The 17524-nt window shown below is 37.0% G+C and overlaps 5 protein-coding genes, 3 long non-coding RNA genes and 2 other non-coding genes across 16 annotated transcripts; 6 read left to right on the forward strand and 4 right to left on the reverse strand.

Annotated features, from left to right (window-relative positions):
- Positions 1 to 122: 122 nt before the first annotated feature.
- AT2G02910 (transmembrane protein (DUF616)) lies at positions 123 to 2687 on the reverse strand. Of its 2 annotated transcripts, NM_126345.4 has the most exons (9): positions 2527 to 2687; positions 2148 to 2372; positions 2025 to 2057; positions 1836 to 1934; positions 1426 to 1745; positions 1114 to 1325; positions 772 to 1028; positions 495 to 673; positions 123 to 393 (listed from the first exon to the last, which is right to left on the reverse strand). In NM_126345.4, the coding sequence occupies exons 2-9, from the start codon at positions 2353 to 2355 to the stop codon at positions 319 to 321; spliced, it is 1383 nt and encodes a 460-aa protein (NP_178393.2). In that variant the 5' UTR covers positions 2356 to 2372; positions 2527 to 2687; the 3' UTR covers positions 123 to 318. The 2 variants fall into 2 exon arrangements, with proteins under 2 accessions (NP_178393.2, NP_001325113.1); NM_001335148.1 differs by having other exon boundaries at positions 2148 to 2687.
- A 74-nt stretch (positions 2688 to 2761) lies between these two features.
- U2.10 lies at positions 2762 to 2956 on the forward strand. Its single transcript, NR_140006.1, has one exon. It is a non-coding gene; the product is annotated as an other RNA (small nuclear RNA).
- On the forward strand, positions 2905 to 3764 carry AT2G04405. Its single transcript, NR_140007.1, has 2 exons — positions 2905 to 3148; positions 3654 to 3764. It is a non-coding gene; the product is annotated as an other RNA (long non-coding RNA).
- Positions 3765 to 4139: 375 nt separating this feature from the next.
- Positions 4140 to 5305, reverse strand: GSTF3 (glutathione S-transferase F3). The gene is made up of 2 exons (NM_126346.3): positions 4941 to 5305; positions 4140 to 4820 (listed from the first exon to the last, which is right to left on the reverse strand). The coding sequence occupies exons 1-2, from the start codon at positions 5088 to 5090 to the stop codon at positions 4332 to 4334; spliced, it is 639 nt and encodes a 212-aa protein (NP_178394.1). The 5' UTR covers positions 5091 to 5305; the 3' UTR covers positions 4140 to 4331.
- A 534-nt stretch (positions 5306 to 5839) lies between these two features.
- Positions 5840 to 6329, forward strand: AT2G04435. The gene has a single exon (NR_140008.1). It is a non-coding gene; the product is annotated as an other RNA (long non-coding RNA).
- On the forward strand, positions 5844 to 6038 carry U2.10b/12. The gene has a single exon (NR_140009.1). It is a non-coding gene; the product is annotated as an other RNA (small nuclear RNA).
- Positions 6330 to 6936: 607 nt separating the features above from the next.
- Positions 6937 to 7249, forward strand: AT2G04465. The gene has a single exon (NR_140010.1). It is a non-coding gene; the product is annotated as an other RNA (long non-coding RNA).
- PKS1 (phytochrome kinase substrate 1) lies at positions 7061 to 9709 on the reverse strand. The gene has a single exon (NM_126347.3). It carries the CDS (start codon positions 9450 to 9452, stop codon positions 8133 to 8135), a length of 1320 nt encoding a protein of 439 aa, NP_565292.1. The 5' UTR covers positions 9453 to 9709; the 3' UTR covers positions 7061 to 8132.
- A 2715-nt stretch (positions 9710 to 12424) lies between these two features.
- Positions 12425 to 15060, forward strand: MEE12 (maternal effect embryo arrest 12). The gene is made up of 3 exons (NM_147236.3): positions 12425 to 13164; positions 13250 to 14118; positions 14214 to 15060. Exons 1-3 carry the CDS (start codon positions 12576 to 12578, stop codon positions 14754 to 14756), a joined length of 2001 nt encoding a protein of 666 aa, NP_671769.1. The 5' UTR covers positions 12425 to 12575; the 3' UTR covers positions 14757 to 15060.
- On the reverse strand, positions 15013 to 17436 carry AT2G02960 (RING/FYVE/PHD zinc finger superfamily protein). Of its 6 annotated transcripts, none has more exons than NM_001335149.1 (8): positions 17232 to 17431; positions 16767 to 17071; positions 16586 to 16657; positions 16210 to 16277; positions 15972 to 16122; positions 15791 to 15877; positions 15595 to 15684; positions 15013 to 15479 (listed from the first exon to the last, which is right to left on the reverse strand). In NM_001335149.1, exons 2-8 carry the CDS (start codon positions 16962 to 16964, stop codon positions 15330 to 15332), a joined length of 816 nt encoding a protein of 271 aa, NP_001324224.1. In that variant the 5' UTR covers positions 16965 to 17071; positions 17232 to 17431; the 3' UTR covers positions 15013 to 15329. The 6 variants fall into 6 exon arrangements, with proteins under 6 accessions (NP_001324224.1, NP_178396.1, NP_973406.1 ...); NM_126348.4 differs by having other exon boundaries at positions 15025 to 15479; positions 16767 to 16979; positions 17232 to 17436; NM_201677.3 differs by having other exon boundaries at positions 15025 to 15479; positions 16767 to 17004; positions 17232 to 17436.
- Positions 17437 to 17524: the final 88 nt, after the last annotated feature.

Below are 17524 nucleotides of genomic sequence, written 5' to 3' on the forward strand. Positions count from 1 at the left end.
TTTATTTAGAAAAAAATTCACCATATTCTCAATTAGAGGTCTTCAGAATTGGTACTTCTTTTTTTCCAGTTTTTTCCAGTCAAAATCCCTACTGTAGTTGTGTTTTCCACTAACCTTAAGCAGTAACTGGTTCAGTGCTGTTTTTTTTGGTATATATCTGCAGTGAATTTTGCTGTAAAGTTACTATAATGGCTCATACACAATGTCAATTAGGTTCCTCTTCCATGTTTCATCTCCTTCAAAGTTAGACTAAAAGTATAAAGAGGAGAAAAGTACAAAAATTGTAGAAACATAAGAACACTATCTATACTTAATCAATCAAGTAGGAGGTGAAGGAGGCGATGAATCTACGCGATGGTGGAAGAGCTTAGTTAATGCTCGACGCTCACAATCCTGAAATGAAAACCAAGTTGATTATGATTTTTATGTACTCATGAAAGAACTGAGACCAATGATCACTCTCTTATATACTTTTTTTTTTCTTTCTATTTTACCTTGAACATGTTTAGGCGCAAGGGTCTATCCGAATTCAGTCTCTGAAGTTTAAGGTATGTGTATGCAAAACTCAACTGATCTCGTGAGGTAAACCGATCAACTTCATTGAACCAAAGGCAAGTGAAGAGGTTTGACATTGGTGTATGAGCCCTTACAATAAAAGAACCTTCCGGTACATCTAACAACAACAAGACATAACACTCAATAAACATTAAACAAACAAAACTAGTAAATGTGTATGGTGTGAGAGAAGTTAAGGGTTGATTGATTACTTACAACTTGGAAGAGGAGAATTAGGATCTGAAGGATCAAATTTCTTGAGACCATCTGATCGGTAAAACATAAACTGTTCATCAATGGCCGAATGGTTGTACTTATTCAGCCGTTTGTTCTGTAACACTTCATCCCACACACAATGCCGGTCATAATGGTTGGAGATAGCGAATTCTGATTTTGTTCTCCATAAGAAGAAGTCAATGATCAGCATAGGATCTGTAGTGAGTCTCATCTTACTATCTAGCCAAATTGAATACCTGAAACAAGAAATGAGGATAGGTATAAGACATTTAAGTCACTGATTCAAGTCTCAGAGCTTGAGTACTAGCCAACTGACCTCACCTAGAAGAAGGAAAAAGGCGGTGTGACAGAAATTTCGGAACCTTGCCAGTCTTTCGCATATCATTATAAGGCAAATTGCTCACTACTACAGTTTTCCACAAACCAACAAATCCTTGCTTGTCAGGAACATGCCCTTCACTAGCCAGTTTCGATAGCGTTTGCTCATCAACAAACATCACAAAGCAAACATTTCGCTTCGAAAACTCACTAATCTGAAGAAAGAAACAAAGCAAAATAAAGCTCCACATGACTGATGAGTCTCACACAGTCTAAAGCATAAGCTAATATCTACTAAAATGATAAAGTTTTAACCTTTTTGGTTGCAGGTCTCCTTAGAAAATCAGAGCTTCCAAAAATGCAAGAAGACACAGAGACTACACAGTTCTTCATATAGGCCCTATCCTTTTCGCTCAAATCAAATCCAGTTCCTTTGACAAAACCACAGTGAATTGTCTGATTTACTGCAGAGTAAGATCTCTCTCTTTCACTGAGTGTTTGATGCCCTCCAAACCTAGGGTTATCATATGTCTCAGTCTCTACAAAGCCTAACGAAAACCGAGTGAAATTCAAATAATCCTGAGGCTCAAGTATGCGATCAGCAGATTCAGCAAGTGGAACTTCACAAGGTAAATCTGCATTATATGTAAACAATCTAGCCTTAGAGTTGAGAAACCAACACTAACACATTAATTGAAAACCTCTAGAGATACAAAAATCCATACGCTTGGTTCTCTTCTTGCTTCCAGGTGGTCTTTCGATGTTGGATTTGTTTAATCCTATATCAATCTCCGATGAAACCAACATATGACTGTTCATGTAAGCTGCATTTGAAACCAAATCCACTTAATACAATAAGCTTTTGTAGTAGGTTTTTACACAAATTCAATCATTAAGACAAAGTAAAAGCTTACGGTTTTGCTCAAAATGAGGTAAGAACTCAGAACCTACACCAAATTCAAAAGTGTTGAATTAATAATCTCCAAAACTGAGAGAAAACAAAAAGAAAGACATTTTCTTTAGTTCTCAAAGCTTACCATGAAAGAGTAGTTTATGGCCAGAGAACATGCAAGAGAAGAAAAAGAGTGACACAAAGAACAAAAAGAAATGTGAAAGCTTCAATTTCACAATACGACCAAACTTTTTGCCTCTCCGAAGAAGTAAAAAAGAATTATCATTGTGACCAGATGGATTCAGATATGAAGAAGAAGAAGAAAACACCGTGCTTCTTCTCTCCGGTAACATTATCTAATCCTTAAACACTGCAAAAAATCAGACCAAATCAAGATTTCTATGTCTGAGAGAAGCTTAAGCTAATCAAACATAGACAAAATCCAAGATGCAGATTTGGAAGAATCTCTCACACAAACCCAGAAAACACCAGATTAGAGAAAGGAAATAACAAAAACTCTTTACCTGAAGCGAAGATCTCTAGCTCACCATGAAACCTACCTGGTGGCGATTTAGAACTGTATTTATTCCTTTATTACAGTGTTAATTAATTAATAATGTATTAATGTCCAAATTGTTGATTAATTTGTACGAAGGCTAAAGAAAAGGCTTTGGTGTTTTTGTCCCACATCGCTAAACTATGAATCGCTCGCTCTTGGAGTTGGTGTATATAATAGAAGCTTGATGGACCGAAGAATTCATACCTTTCTCGGCCTTTTGGCTAAGATCAAGTGTAGTATCTGTTCTTATCAGTTTAATATCTGATATGTGGGCCATCGGCCCACACGATATTAACTCTATTTTTTAAGGGAGAAAGCCCGTTAAGATAGCTTGCTATCTGGGCTTTCATGAGTCGCCCATGCGTTGCACTACTGCACGGGCCTGGCTCAACCCGCCAATTTTAAAGTCCTAATTTGATCCTCTAATAACTTTATTTCAGTCTTTCTTAAAAACATTTTACTTTAATATTATTGACCACTCTTTCGATTTTGGTAGTTAATGTATATATCGTTGATCTGATTGAAATGGCTGGGAATGATTTTGAGTTTATGGAACTTTGATGGTGCTACTTATATTGCCTGCTCTGTGAGGCCTCTCGTTTTCATTGTAGTTCAGAAACACTTTGATTTGAAGTGGGAAACGTTTCTATAGTGGAAGAAGTGTCAAATATTTCTGTCTCATTTTGGGTTGATTGACATCAGCTAGAAGAAAGACACCTTTCTCTGTAATCTAAGTTTTCTGGATCAACATTTCAGAGTTTGGTTAGAATTATGGTAGGCAAGCAGCTGGAATATGTGGTCAGAGGAGAAACCAAATTCAAGAACTTGAGGAAGAACAAGACAACTGTTGGAGGGTCAGTGACATTCTTGGGAGAGAACATCGCCACTGGTGTCAAAGTTGTATTTTTGGTTCTGTTGAGAGGTTCCGTCGGATTTATCATGTATCAGTAATTATTCACTTTCAGTAGCTGCTTCTCTTACTGTTCTTTAGATAATGGAGCCTAGTTCAGTCTTCTTTTGGTTCTACTTCTCATGCTAATGATGTTGCTTGGCTTGAGTTTGCTAATTTGTTACTTTAAAATCCTGCAGAAGATACTAAACGCTCGTTGAAAAATCTTTAAAGCAGGTGCATACCAATTCAGTTTAATCGATCTGATGGCTTAGGATTTATTTCTCTCTGTCTTTTCCCGTTGCTGAGTCAAGAAAAGATCCGTCATTGATGGTGAAAAGCACAAACTTGCTGATGTGAAATCTGATGTGTTTTGTTTTATCTGATTTGAAGCTACCGTCTATATATTTTACTTGTCATTTTCAGACCTGACAAAGCGATGAGAACGTTTCTCCTGTGTTTTGTTTTGTCTGATTTGAAGCTATCGTCTCTATTAACGTCTATAATTAAGAGCGATTTCTCAGTACCCGCCAAACTTTAAGGATAAGAACGTCCAAAGTCGTCCTATGTCTACTTCTTTCCCTAGGAGAAAACGTTCTAAAGTAAGATTTCCACAATACTAAAGTCCTTGTACACTGTACGCACTAATAAGTAACTCCATATTAGTTAACTAGTTGGTTAGAAGAGCTTGAAGATTAGATATATAGTTTTTGCCTAAGATACTCTCAAGAACGTACACACACTCACATAAGCTGAAACAAAAACAGAGGATACAACAGAAAGAAAGTACTGAGAAACTGGGCAATGAGGCAGACGCTTATTTACTTGTAGCATTATTACTGTGACTGAAGCAAAACCACTTTTGTCCTTTTAGAAATTTCTCACAGAACCTTCTCTGAAGCTGGCCTCTTGGTGATCTCAGCCACCCACTCGTTGACACGTGGACGCTCCGTGAAGAGCTTCTTGGTGGGAGTTCCGAGCAGGTATTGAATCACGGGAATGTGGTGAAGATCGGTCAAAGTGAAAGTTTCACCAGCCAAATACTTGAACTCCTTCAGCCTAGCCTCGTAGACATCAAGGACCTTGGCTAACTTAGCTTCTTCTTCTGCAACAACGGCTTGGTCTGTGTTCAAGCCATAGTTGAACTTGAATACTTGTTCCCAAGCAAGCTTTGAAGCCACGGGATCGAACTGATGAGCTTCTACTTGTATTCCAATGGACATGATTGCATACTGAGCTATGTTCTTGGAGTCAGCTGGGAGAAGGTTGGTTCCTTGGTTTTCGTATCGGTGAGCTATGTACTGAGTAATCGCTCTTGATTCGAAGAGCTTGAGGTCTCCATCTTCAAAGGCTGGAACTTGACCAAAAGGCTGAAGATAGGAAAGAAGTTCAAACACAAAAAACATTTAAGATTCCGATCAGTTACGTACATCAAAAAAGTTTGGTCTCTTGTCTTACAAAACAACACATAGATAGATAAATATACTTACGTTGCGGGAGAGGAAAGGCTCCTTCTTGTGCTCACCGTCTTTGAGTTCAACATGAACGAGCTCAAAGTCGAGGTTTTTCTCATGGAGGGCGATGAGGACTCTCCTGGTGGAAGTGGAAGCTGGGTGTCCGAAAACTTTGATACCTGCCATTGATTTGGTAACTAAGAAACTCTTTGAAGACCGAGAAAAAGAGATAAAAGAGAAAGAGATGTGATGTTTGATGTTGAAGGTGAAGGTGATGAAATAACACACAAGTAAAATAGTGATGGTATTTTTTGTTTTGATCAAAAGTAGTGATAGTATTTATACAGAAGCATTTCTGCTTTATCCCTCACTGTTTATAGTAATATTATCTAACAGATAATAACGCCTCTACAAGACCGTCGCAACCAATATTGACTAGTCTTCTTCTTGGTGGATTTTTCAAAGCTAAATTGGATTGATTAACGTTTGAATATTTGTTTTTACACTGGTTATGAGATAAAGTTTTTAATAAAGCATTCAATGAATCAGAGAAAAAAATTAAACAAGTCGTAGTAGTAACGGCCAAATGACTCAAACTTCCACCTACTAGCTTCATCTAGTAACTTTCTCCCTTTTGTGATGACGGTTTTAAAGCTTTCTCTTGATGTGAAATTCGCATCTTAACCAAACTAGAAAGGTATGCAGTTTATTCTTTTTAGTCAGATCTATTGAATTGGTTCAGACCGGATCAATTCGGATTATGCTGATCAAGATTAAAACATTTGGTTAAGATAACCGAACCTAATTCAATAATGTCCAAATTGTTCTTTTGTCCGAAGGCTAAGAAAATGTTTTGGTATTGTCCCACATCGCTAAATAATTAATCGCTCACTCTTGGAGTTGGTGTATATAAAAGAAGCTTGATGGACTAAACCATTCATACCTTTCTCGGCCTTTTGGCTAAGATCAAGTGTAGTATCTGTTCTTATCAGTTTAATATCTGATATGTGGGCCATCGGCCCACACGATATTAACTCTATTTTTTAAGGGAGAAAGCCCGTTAAGATAGCTTGCTATCTGGGCTTTCACGAGTCGCCCATGCGTTGCACTACTGCATGGGCCTGGCTCAACCCGCCAATTTGAAAGCCCAATATTGTTCTTTGTTTCATATTTTTATTTAATCATTGTTAAATACTTACTTTGCGTCGATACTTATCATTAACCACTCTTTAGGTGCCACGTGTGGAATATGTCCCTCCTCAATCAAATTCAAAGGTGAAATTTTTACACGGCGCCGTCTCCTTGATCTCGCCGTGGACCGTCGTCATTGATCACAATTTAGTGATTCTCTTGGAGCGGTTTTAGATGATGAATTGATTTGCTTTTGTTATGTTTATGTGGCGCTTGTTCGTTTTGTGTTTAGGAAAGAGACACAAAGAAGAGGCTTTTTTTTTTTTTTTTTTTTTCCAAAGAAGAGACTTTGTTTTCGATGTTTTGAATGTTGATTTATGGGCACATTGCCACATTCCTGTTGATTTCATTGAATTGGATACTTTAGAGAGACAGAGATTTCAGACGAAACTGGACTACTTACGACATCTAAACAATGGGTTCTTCAAAAAAGAGTGTAGAGTTTATGATCTTCTTGAAATAACTGGTAATGGTTTCACTCGGGGCAATTGAACATTAAACGTTACTTGGTAATCAGAGGCAGAGCACTGTGATTGTTATCTTTGTGAAAATCGAGTGATCTTTCCTTTAAAGGTTTATTTTTCTCATGTTATGATACACTTAGGGGTGCTTTAAAAAGATTTGATTTTCTTTATGTTGGCATATGATCATTATTTCCTTCTCTCTGTGGAAGATATTAGGAACTGACACATAGCTAGAGACAGTCAAGAATCCTAGTTTTGATGTACTGTTACCACTTTGTTGTCAGATAATATAAGATTGTTATTTCTATAATCATCATCTGTTCCTGAACCTATGTTTGGGGTTTTTTTGTATTCTTTTGGTAACATGAAGTAATGGAGATGCAGCAAACGACCACACAAGACTCTTCTCCTTCTCTTGGTGGGCTCCTGAGGAACGAACCCCTTTCACATCAAGACAGTGAATGTTTCACCACAAACTCTATGGAATTAAATAGAAACTTCTCTCAGCCATTTTTTGTCATGTGGGATCAGAGTCTCATCTCATTACCAACTTGCCTTTATTCACTTGACGAAAGAGAGCAAGCGGATGCTTTGAGGCAATGTCCAACCAAAGAATTCAAAGATGAGTAATCTTGTTTTGCTTTCTTAACACAAAATGTCTTCTTGCTTTTGTTGTTCTTCTCTCATCCACATATGAAAACTAAGTAGTTAGATGATTAGATTTTTATATATAGTGTGGTCAATTATTTTCTCATATCTTTTGAGAAGGGTACAATACTTATCTTCAAGATCTGTATGTTTCTTGGTTTTAAGCCCATACTAGCTATACTAGCTTTGATGTCATCATCTTGGTTTCATTTATGTCTTTTCTTGAAATCTAATTAGCCCTTTTTGAAATATCTTACAGAGAAATATCAGTGAACTGGATAAGATCATTTGGGGTAAATTCGATCATTTCCCTTATGAGTAGGCTACAGAGACAAACATCTTTGATCTTTCTTTGCATTTATTGTCTTAGTAAGGCACTTTGGTTCTTTTCTCTCATATTGTCAACTAGCAATTAAGGTTTTGTCTACCTTACTTTTATTTCAGACATATACATGGCCTTTAGATGAGTTTCAGGACCAGATCTTAGATATGTTAGGTAATATGACACTTTCATTGATTTAAGTTTCCTCATTAATAGCTCTTTCTGTCAATCTAGTGTACGTTTGATTTAACCCTTTCAAGCTAAGACAAAACTCATATCTCTCTCTCTTGAGTCTTGAGACTAAATCCAAAAAAGGTAAAACTTGGTGGAGCCAATTTTTGGAATGTCTCTCTGCTTATTTTGCTGAATTTGAGATCTGTGTTTTTAACTGACCATAATGTTTTGTTTTCACTCTCCAATCATTTGTCACTCTTTGAGTAACTTTTTCTTAGGTGCAAAAGGTCTCTAAGAAACCCTTTTAAATTGATTTGATCATGGACTCAACAAGACATTATTATAAGTTTACATATCTTTCTCACTCAGTAGAAATTATAGATAAAGAGAGATCAGAGATTGAAATCTTTTTCTTTTACTTTCTTGCAATCACTGACTATAAAGAAGAGATGATTGTGTGTGAGAAATCGAGCTGTTGCTGATCCTTCTTCGTGTTTCGAAACTCTTAGGTTTAGTAGTCTCCATTGGGAATCTAGGAACGTAACTCGGTTGTGTCTTGTTCATGCTGCTTCTTCTGTCTAAATCACCAGAAACCATAACAGATTTATGACTCTTGCAGCTCATCAAGAAACCATTCCCTCCGCTGCTGCTACTCGATTTCCGTCTCTGCGGTGCTGATTTAGCGGTAATAGGGATTCGAGGAATCTGAGTAGGTCGGTTTCTTCTTACAGGACTTGTTGCACATTCTGACATAACAGAGAAATCTGCTGCACTTGCTGTCACTATGCTCCACTCTACGCTTACTTCACTTGGCGCATAACACGTAGGTGAAGCTGGATCACTTCCTTGCCTCGTAAGAAAAGGTTTAGGGTTCCCTGTAAGACCCTCTATCTCGAAAAGATCCGAGCTTGAATCACTCCCTTCACTCTTTGTGTCGTCCTCCTCTGTTCTCGATTTCCATGGAGGCAATGGTAGTTTCTTCTGAACAACACTACTCTTCTTCTCAATAGCCACTGGAGATCCAAAAACTTCAAGAGACTTCCTCTGTGATAACTCCTCTTGCTTCTGAATCTTGATCAGTTCTGTGTTCATATCCGCAGAAGATCTCATTGTGATAACAGAGATATTCGGATCAGCGCTTCTCTTGACCGAGGTTTTCTCCTCGACATCTACAGAATCCCCATCAGAGCATGCGCATTTACACCCCAAATTTGCGAGAAAACTCTTCTTATTATTGGTCACCTTTTGAATCTGACCATTACTGTTCTTCTTTTCCTTGAAGGAACTGTTGCAGCTATTCACCAGTTTGTTCTGAAGCAACACGCTCTGACTATTCCAGCTTGATTCAGACCGGACACTCGGAGTACCAGTAGATTTCTTCGCGCTCTGCTTCGAGTCGACGACGGTTCTCTCAACTTCTGGGTTTGTCAGAGACAGAACACTAGAACCTTGGTCTGAATCCATGTCTCCATTGAAGTACTTCTCAGCTCCAAACACACCAATCTCTGGATCTTCAGGAGCTTTCTTCACCATTTTCTTCTCATCACCAAACTCCTCTTGTTTTGGATTAATGCTCATGTTTAGTGTTTTGCTTGGTTCCATGAGCTTCTTGGTCGTGACAAGAGCATCTTCCTTGCTGCTCAAGTAAGAAGAAGAAGAAACATAGAGACTGCTGTGACTGTTGTTATTCTTCATGAAATCAAAAGATGTTTTTGGGGTACTAGCAGAAGATGGTGTTAGTGTCACCATTTTCTCTTTGGTAGCTTTATATTTTTTTCTCTCTTTATTGCTTGTGTGTAGATATGTGGAATTAGGGTATAAATAGAGTAACAAGACGATATGTTTGATAGCTGTTTTTTTTTTTTTTTCTGAAGCTAAAAGTGTTATGATCTGATCAATGTGAGTGGGTTCCAGTTTGAGTCATTGGCCAGTTGTTGTGTGTGTGAACTGATTTATTTATATATTTGGATAATGAATCTTTGCCAATCAATGGAGAATAATCGAAAAATAATGTTACCCCCGTGACCACAAAAGAAAGGAATTATAATGATATGGTCTTAATTCGATTAGGACTTATTAATACAACAGTACTAGTATACTACTCACATTGCAACTGGATCTCTTAAATAATTTTCTAACCTGCAGATTTCAGAAAGTGTTTTTTTTTATACGTTCAATATTCGTATTTTGTACGTAGACGTTTAGCACTACTATACGTTTTTAAGATTCCGATTTAAAACACATTTGCTACTATATTTGTAGCAACTAAAACCAACTCCAACCGTAGTTTTTTAGTAGAAACTCATACAATTACAAAAAAAAATTATAAATTAAAAAAGAGATGAGAGAGAATCTCTAAAATTGGGAGGATCGTTTCTATTATTCATATAGGTTGTTTTTTTTTGTTTTTTGGATATAAAAATAAAATATTAATACTTTTTGTTTTTTTAGAAACTATATGAATCCTATACATTGGAGGTGCTCTAATGTACAATCCGTTCGGACACGTTAATTACAGATGGGGGTGTATGGCTATATACTTCACATTCATACGATTGTTGAACCTTGTGAGATAATTGAGATGATTAGCTTTAGCAAGAAGAGATGATTTTGTTGGATTGTGTGCAGGTTTAAAACAATCTGATTTGCATTGAGGACTCTCTGTTATAAACCAACATTTTTTTATTATTCTTAAAGGACTCTCTGTTATAAACCAACATTTTTTTATTATTCTTAAAGGACTCTCTTAATTACTTAAACTAAAATTTTGATTAGCATTGTATGTTAAAATAAAATAATACATTGGATAAATAAATTAAACAAAAACATACATTGGATAAACTTATTAACCATCATACAATTAACAAATTAATGACATCGTCAATAAGATCGGAAGATAAATGATTGGATTTTACCAATGGTGTCAAAGAGTTTTACATGAGAAAAAAAGTAGATTTAATGTATTGTTTTTCTTAATTACTTCAAATTAAAGTATTGTTTCACATACTTAATAATGGGCTGACAAGTTTTCGGACACACATTTTCAAAGACATGTTAGGATTGAGCTGACAAGTGAATCTGGATTTACTTGTATTTTAACTTCTAACTTTTTTCAACTAGAAAAGTAGTGGATATGGATTTCACTTGAGGAACAAAAATACAAAAATAGAAACTTAGAAAGCACGAGGGATGTACGTATTTTGTTGCATGGGGAGATATTGACAAAGACCATCGAGTTGGGTTTTGTTAAATATAGTAATATTTTATGTTATGATTTGACGTACGCTCTATAATTTATGTGTAATGTATATTAGAAAATTCATGGAATCGTATCTTGTCATATAATACATATCAAATAATGTGTATTGTTTTTGTTAAATATAACATAACGAAAGATTAATTAATTCAAACATAAAATCTATGTATCTGTCAATCAAGAATATTGTGTAATGTAGTTAATAAAATATGCTTATTAGTTGCTATAGTCGACGTATCACGTATGAATGGTTCGAATTGATCCCACAGCATACGTGTTTGTTTCTCAACCACAACCTTTATTCGTCCAACTAAAACAAAAATGATCATTATGAGATTTACCACAAACCACAAGCATGACTACAAATATCAAAACTAATAAAAATTGATTATATACCAAAACGGTATCACCAATTTATGATGTACTACGTATACTTTCTAGTACCGTTATCTGATTTTTAATTATCATTATATAGGATTTTTTTTTAAATGTCTCTTTTACAATATTTATATAAAATCATATTGTAATTTACAAAAGCTGAGGTGATTGGTAATCCTAAAGGCTTCCATATGCATATAAAATCATAATTTACAAAATTCTTAGATATCTCGAGAGTTTTGAAGATTGCAAACCGGAATGTGTTCCAAAAAGTTGTAATCAAGCGGCAATTAAAAAACTCTAATTAACTTAACTTTAACTATTTTTGATATTGTTCAAAGTTATGGATTTAAGGATTGATAATTTCGGTTTGAGTCAACTCTCCCAGTAAACAAATGCTAGCAATATAGGGGCGTTTCAAGTTGCAGAAAAACACACTAATTGTCTCTAAAGTCTACAGCCAGAAACACAATCTGATAGGTCCCAAAAGCAACAAACACACACAAAATCCCTTTTTAATGGTAGTTTAAACTACCTATTTGTTTTGATTTTCTGATCAATATATGGAAACAAATGAACGATGGAAATGGAATCAATCATGATTCTTACAACTTAGGGGAGACGGAGAGATGGTGAATTGCATAAACAACTAAAAGAAAAGCACTCATTCAAAATCAACGTGAACCAACTCAACCTTCATGTCCGCGTTATCCCTTTTGGTCTCACAATCTATTCCATGTTATGCCCATTATTGTCTATGGATAATGTTTGGCATATACCAGTGAAATTTGTTGGACGAAATGGTTTAACATCCCGTATATTGACAAAGAGGTCGTGGGTTCGGAACCTTTGTTTTGCAAAAAAATACGTTTTCTTAAATTTAAGTATAAAATTCATATAAAAATACGGTTTAGGTATGAAAAATGCCCTATAAATTTATTTGGGTATGCAAATGCACTCAGAATGGGTATTAACTCTTTTCACCAGTCGAGAGACTAGAGATAGAACAAAATAGAACAATAAAACAATTTAGGGGCTTTTTTGCAAATATCAAAACCCCTCCTAATTTAACTCTTCCGCCGCCAAATGCTAAACCCCCAAAGGCCAAAGCTTCTCCTCCTCCTTCACTTCCTCTTCGTCTACATCAATCTGATTTGAGGGATCATCTCCTGACGAAGTTTAGGGTTTAGGGTTTCATTTATCCCTCCCAAAGTTTCTTTCTAGTCTCTTCAATTACGATGATCTGCACGGAGTGCGAAAACGACGCCTTTGACGAAGAAGACGACGGATATTACTACTGCCAACGATGCGGTGTTCAGGTTGAAAATCTGATCCAAACCGGCGTCGACGACGGCGATTTAATCGGTGAAGGTGGAGGTACTCAGGGCGCTCTGTATAACCCCAAACATCGCCGGACTGAACCACAACCAATCACTCCTTCACAGCCTCGTTTTACAGATGACACAAGCCGTTACTCTCAGTTTAAATCTCAGTTTGAATCTGAAAACGGGAATAAGGAATTGCCCCGGGAAGTGAAGAGAGCGCCTGACAGTTATGTCGATAAAGAGCCAACGGAGCCTGTGGATTTTGCAGCAGAGACTTTGAGTTATGAGAATTATTACGATGAAGCAAGAGATAGATATGTTAAAGCTTTTCTTATGATGATCACTTATCAGTGTGATGCTTTGGTTGACAAGTTTAATGTCACTCCTTTGATTATTGGTTTGGTTGGACCTATCTCTTTGCGTTATGTGGCTCTCTCTGGCGTCTACCATAAAGATTGGGCCAATAACGCCATTCGTGATTCCGAGCATCAGTCAGAAGATGGTAGAAATCTATTGACAATGTTGTCTTGTTTGGTGTGATTCTATTTGTTACTAAGTTTCACTCTTTTTGGTGTCTTGCATTGCAGGTGAAGTAAAAGATGCTAAGAGGCTTAAAAGACACAAAGCTGAGCCGCGTAACATAGATGGTAAAAGAGCAGTGACGATATGGTTTGGTATACTTAAAAAGACTATGCCTTTATCGAGTTCTTTGGTGATATCTTTCCTTGCTTGTCACCAAGCGGGAGCGCCTGTTCTACCCACGGATATTGTGAGATGGGCACGAGAAGGAAAGCTTCCGTATTTGTCTTGTTTTCTCGATATTAGAGAGCAAATGGGAGAGCGATCAGCTGCGTGTCCGGTGAAAGTAAGTATAATGGCTAGGCCTTTTCAGGTTATTTCTGCTCAGATGTTGGAAGCACGAGCCTCTGTGATTGCTGATACTATTGGTTTGCCTTTGCCTCCTGTGAATTTCTATGGTATAGCTTCAAACTATATAAAGCAGTTATCTATTCCTGAGGACAAGATTCTTGATCTGGCGCGTCTTATACAGAACTGGTCATTGCCTCCTGAGTTATATTTATCGACGAATGAGCAGAAGCTTCCTAGCCGTGTGTGTGTCATGTCTATTCTGATTGTAGCTATTCGGATGCTTTATAACATAAATGGTTTGGGTGTGTGGGAACGGAGTTTGGGGTTTGTCAATGCTAGTGACGGTGATTCAGAGACAAATTCAGGTACTGCAGAGAAAGCAACTGAATTCGATACTCAGGAGCTTCTGAAGAACCTTGAAGCTAAATATCATGAGGTCGCTGCAGAAACCCTTGAATCCGAGAAGGATCTGGTGTCATATCTATCGCTCGGGAAAAACGAGTTCTTTGCTGGTTTAGAAGAAGATTCACCTGACGATACATACAGAATTGTTGATAACTTGTGGAATGGTTATCCAAAAGACGAGGTAAGAACCTGCTTCAAATTCTTATTAAGATAATCTGAAGAACTAAGTTCTTCAAAGGTTCAATATAAAGTGTCTCTTTTACATGTATGTTGTAGGATATTGAATGTCTACCCAAGAGGGGGAGAGACTGGGACGATGATGTATCACTTAACCAACTTTCATTATACGATAGCAGATTTAGCGATGGAAACAATCCTTGTAGTAGCTCTTCAAGGAGAAACGAAAGTGTATCAATAGGTCTTGATTTATCTTCTTCAGAACACCGAGAATCATCATCACCAGAGAAATTAAAAGAGATAGCGATAAAAAGACTAATTACAGACATGGGAGATGACTTGTTCTGTTACATACCACCTCGTGTGAAGGTAAAGAGACTAGACTATCTTCAGTACGTGAGGAAAAAAGAAGATGGAGCATTGATATACGCGGCTCATGCAGATTACTACATTCTTTTGCGGGTTTGTGCTAAGGTAGCTGAGATTGATGTGAGGAATATGCATAGAGGTGTGTTGAGCTTTGAGAGGAGATTGGCTTGGATTGAGAAAAGGATAGATCAGGTTTTGCATCTAACTCGACCTCTTATGACATGTAAACACTGTTGTGATGATGGGAATATTGGAGAAGATCAAGATGATTGATAAGTTCATAAGAAGCAGAAGAATACACGTGCAAACTGGTTTGCAGATTTTGGGGTTTAAATCTCATTGTTTAGAGATCTTGTATACTGATTGATGTAGAAACTTCTCCTGCGTGAGAATGGTGGATGATGAGCTAACAACGATGAAGTGTTAGCCGTCTCCTTTGGTTTGACGATAAGGAATAAGAGTTTGGTGGCTTGTTACTTATCAATGATTCATATATACTAACACACATTGTTCATAATTTTTGTTGTAATATGTTCGTAGAGTATTTTGTATTCTTCTGGTAAATCAAGTTAATGGTCTCTTCTGTTCTTCCTTAAAGACGAATTATTTTTAAAAAAAAAATACACTCAAGTTTCAAGACAATGTGTGAAAAATAGTAAAGCAGAATTTACAAATTTGTGCAAAACCTATTTGACATTTTTGGCTACAAGTAAAATGAAAGATCTAACCTTCCACGAATTCAAATGATTTCAATCCTTTACTCATACAATTTACGGACACCAAATTCTTCATTTGATTTACATCGTACCTTGTAATGGCTCCATGCTTGTGACATTAGATCAGAATTCAGACAGGATCGTCATGCTGTTGTTGTGTAGATGTAGTCGCATGAGCCACGGCGGATGATGATATTCCCGGTGATACCGTGAAGTGAACTGTTCTAGGCTGCCCTGACTGAAGCACCAACGCAAACTGTGTAGCCAAAGCTGCAGCTTCCTGTTCAATCGGGTTACATTAAGTCGATACCAGTGACTCAGTTTGATTCATAAAACAGTAAGAAAAAAAAAAGACTGTCCGGAAAAATCCTTGCATGAGTTCTTATACTACTAACCTGTCTCTGTCTTCGGCGCTGTAGAATACTGATGGCCCAAGCCATGATATAGCATGGAAGAAGAAATCCAGCAGCTCGGAGCAGGACAAGCTAAAATAAGAATCAGACAATTTTGTGGTTTGGTGTTACAACTTAAATGCAACTGAGACAAAAAATAAAAGAAAAAGAAAAAAGGAAGAAGCTTCAATGAGCTTACAGATAGTATCGAAGATGGGTCGTCTTCTTCGCCATCAGTATCATCTGTTATGGTCAGTGCGTGTCGTAAGAGAAGAAGAGCCATTAACTGTGAAAAAGAAAAGTGTGTTTTGCGGTTATCACAAGCGAGGGATTGTGTTGAGACTTAAAATAGAAATCTGTCAAGAAGCTTTAAGGCTTACTATTAGAGCAGCTGAGCGACAGAATGCGGCCCCGCTTGCACTTGAAGCTGTATATTCCACATATTCAGACTCTAAATACCGACGTTCAGCTTCAGCAATTGCAAGGAGACGAGGATCATGCACATCCAAACCTGAGATTGTCCATCCTCCACTGCAACGCACATGCCAAAGTCAGAAACATAATAATAACCAACCTCAGATAAAATTCTGAGCAGCAGAAACATGAAATTAACCATACCCAATGTCAATAGTTGTTTCTTCAGGCTGAAGTGGAGGTGGTGGAGCGGTATATCCAGGTTGATAAGGCTAGCAAGAGAAGTTAAAGACCATCAGATATTGATAAACCCAATCAGAGTCACATAGAGAATTCTACTAAGTTGGTGATACAGATGCATGAACGTTGCTCAGCATTCAGATATACTTAATGTGAGCATCATTTATCCATATTCATACCAAATCATGACTTGAAAGTGACAATTGGTGTATTAAAAGGTGGAATGCACGATCTTAAATCATTCATCATGTGTGATCTATCATCGAATATATGCATAGTCATATTGCCACATCGATTCAAGTCTATAATCCTAAAGATTACAACAAAAAAGGTAACATACCTGGTGACAAATCTCGCATATAATGTTTCCCTTTTCATTGCACCAACGCTGAACACATTTTCTATGAGCATACTGGTCAAAAACATAACAAAAAATTCGTCAACAGTCAATTATTCTAGAACAAAGCCATTGCTCAATATAGACCAAATGGTTTAAGAATTAGATGATGATGAAAACTAACCTTTAGGCTGCCACTGCAAGCACAAGGGCTCTCAAGATTCTCAACAGGAGACTCATCAGAACAAATACGACATTCACCAGAAACAATAAGCGGTTCATTCTCATCATCATGATCATCATCAGAAATATCTAACGCCTTATCATTAACCACCGGCGACTCTGATCTCATCTCCTCAACCTCCGCATTAACCGGAGACATATGACTGCCATATGACTGCTGCTACTCTCAGTTAATAAACCTATCATTTCTCCTTCCTCCTCCAAATTATTCAACGAAAAAATCGAACAAAAATCCAAATGAAATCCCTAACGAAATCAGAACCATATGAGATCTAATCTAATCGAATTGAATCGATCTGACATATTCGAAACCACATAACCAATAATCTTTCCGGCGATCAAATCGGAGATAGGAATCAGAAATTGAAACTCAGATTTAAGATACAGAATCGAAGAAAATCATCACCTGTAAAAATGTTGTTTATAGCGTTTTGTCGTCTCTGAATTAGGAGGAGAGAATCTGTAGAAACATTAACCAAAGAGAGAGAGAGAGACGAGAAGAACTAATTGGTGAAAGCTCCCCAGAAAATTTTCTGAGGCAGATGCAAGATTTTCCCGCAAATCGAGCTACAATAGAAAAATCGCTTTTTATAGCGGAGAAAGGAATAAAATGAAAACTACGACGTGTGAGAAAAAGTTTATGGCCGTTGACCAAAGCGATGTTGTAATTTACACAGATTCTAAAGGGTATTTTCGGTA

This window comes from Arabidopsis thaliana, chromosome 2 (genome assembly GCF_000001735.4).
Source record: "Arabidopsis thaliana chromosome 2, partial sequence".
In the NCBI taxonomy this organism is placed as follows: Eukaryota; Viridiplantae; Streptophyta; class Magnoliopsida; order Brassicales; family Brassicaceae; genus Arabidopsis; species Arabidopsis thaliana.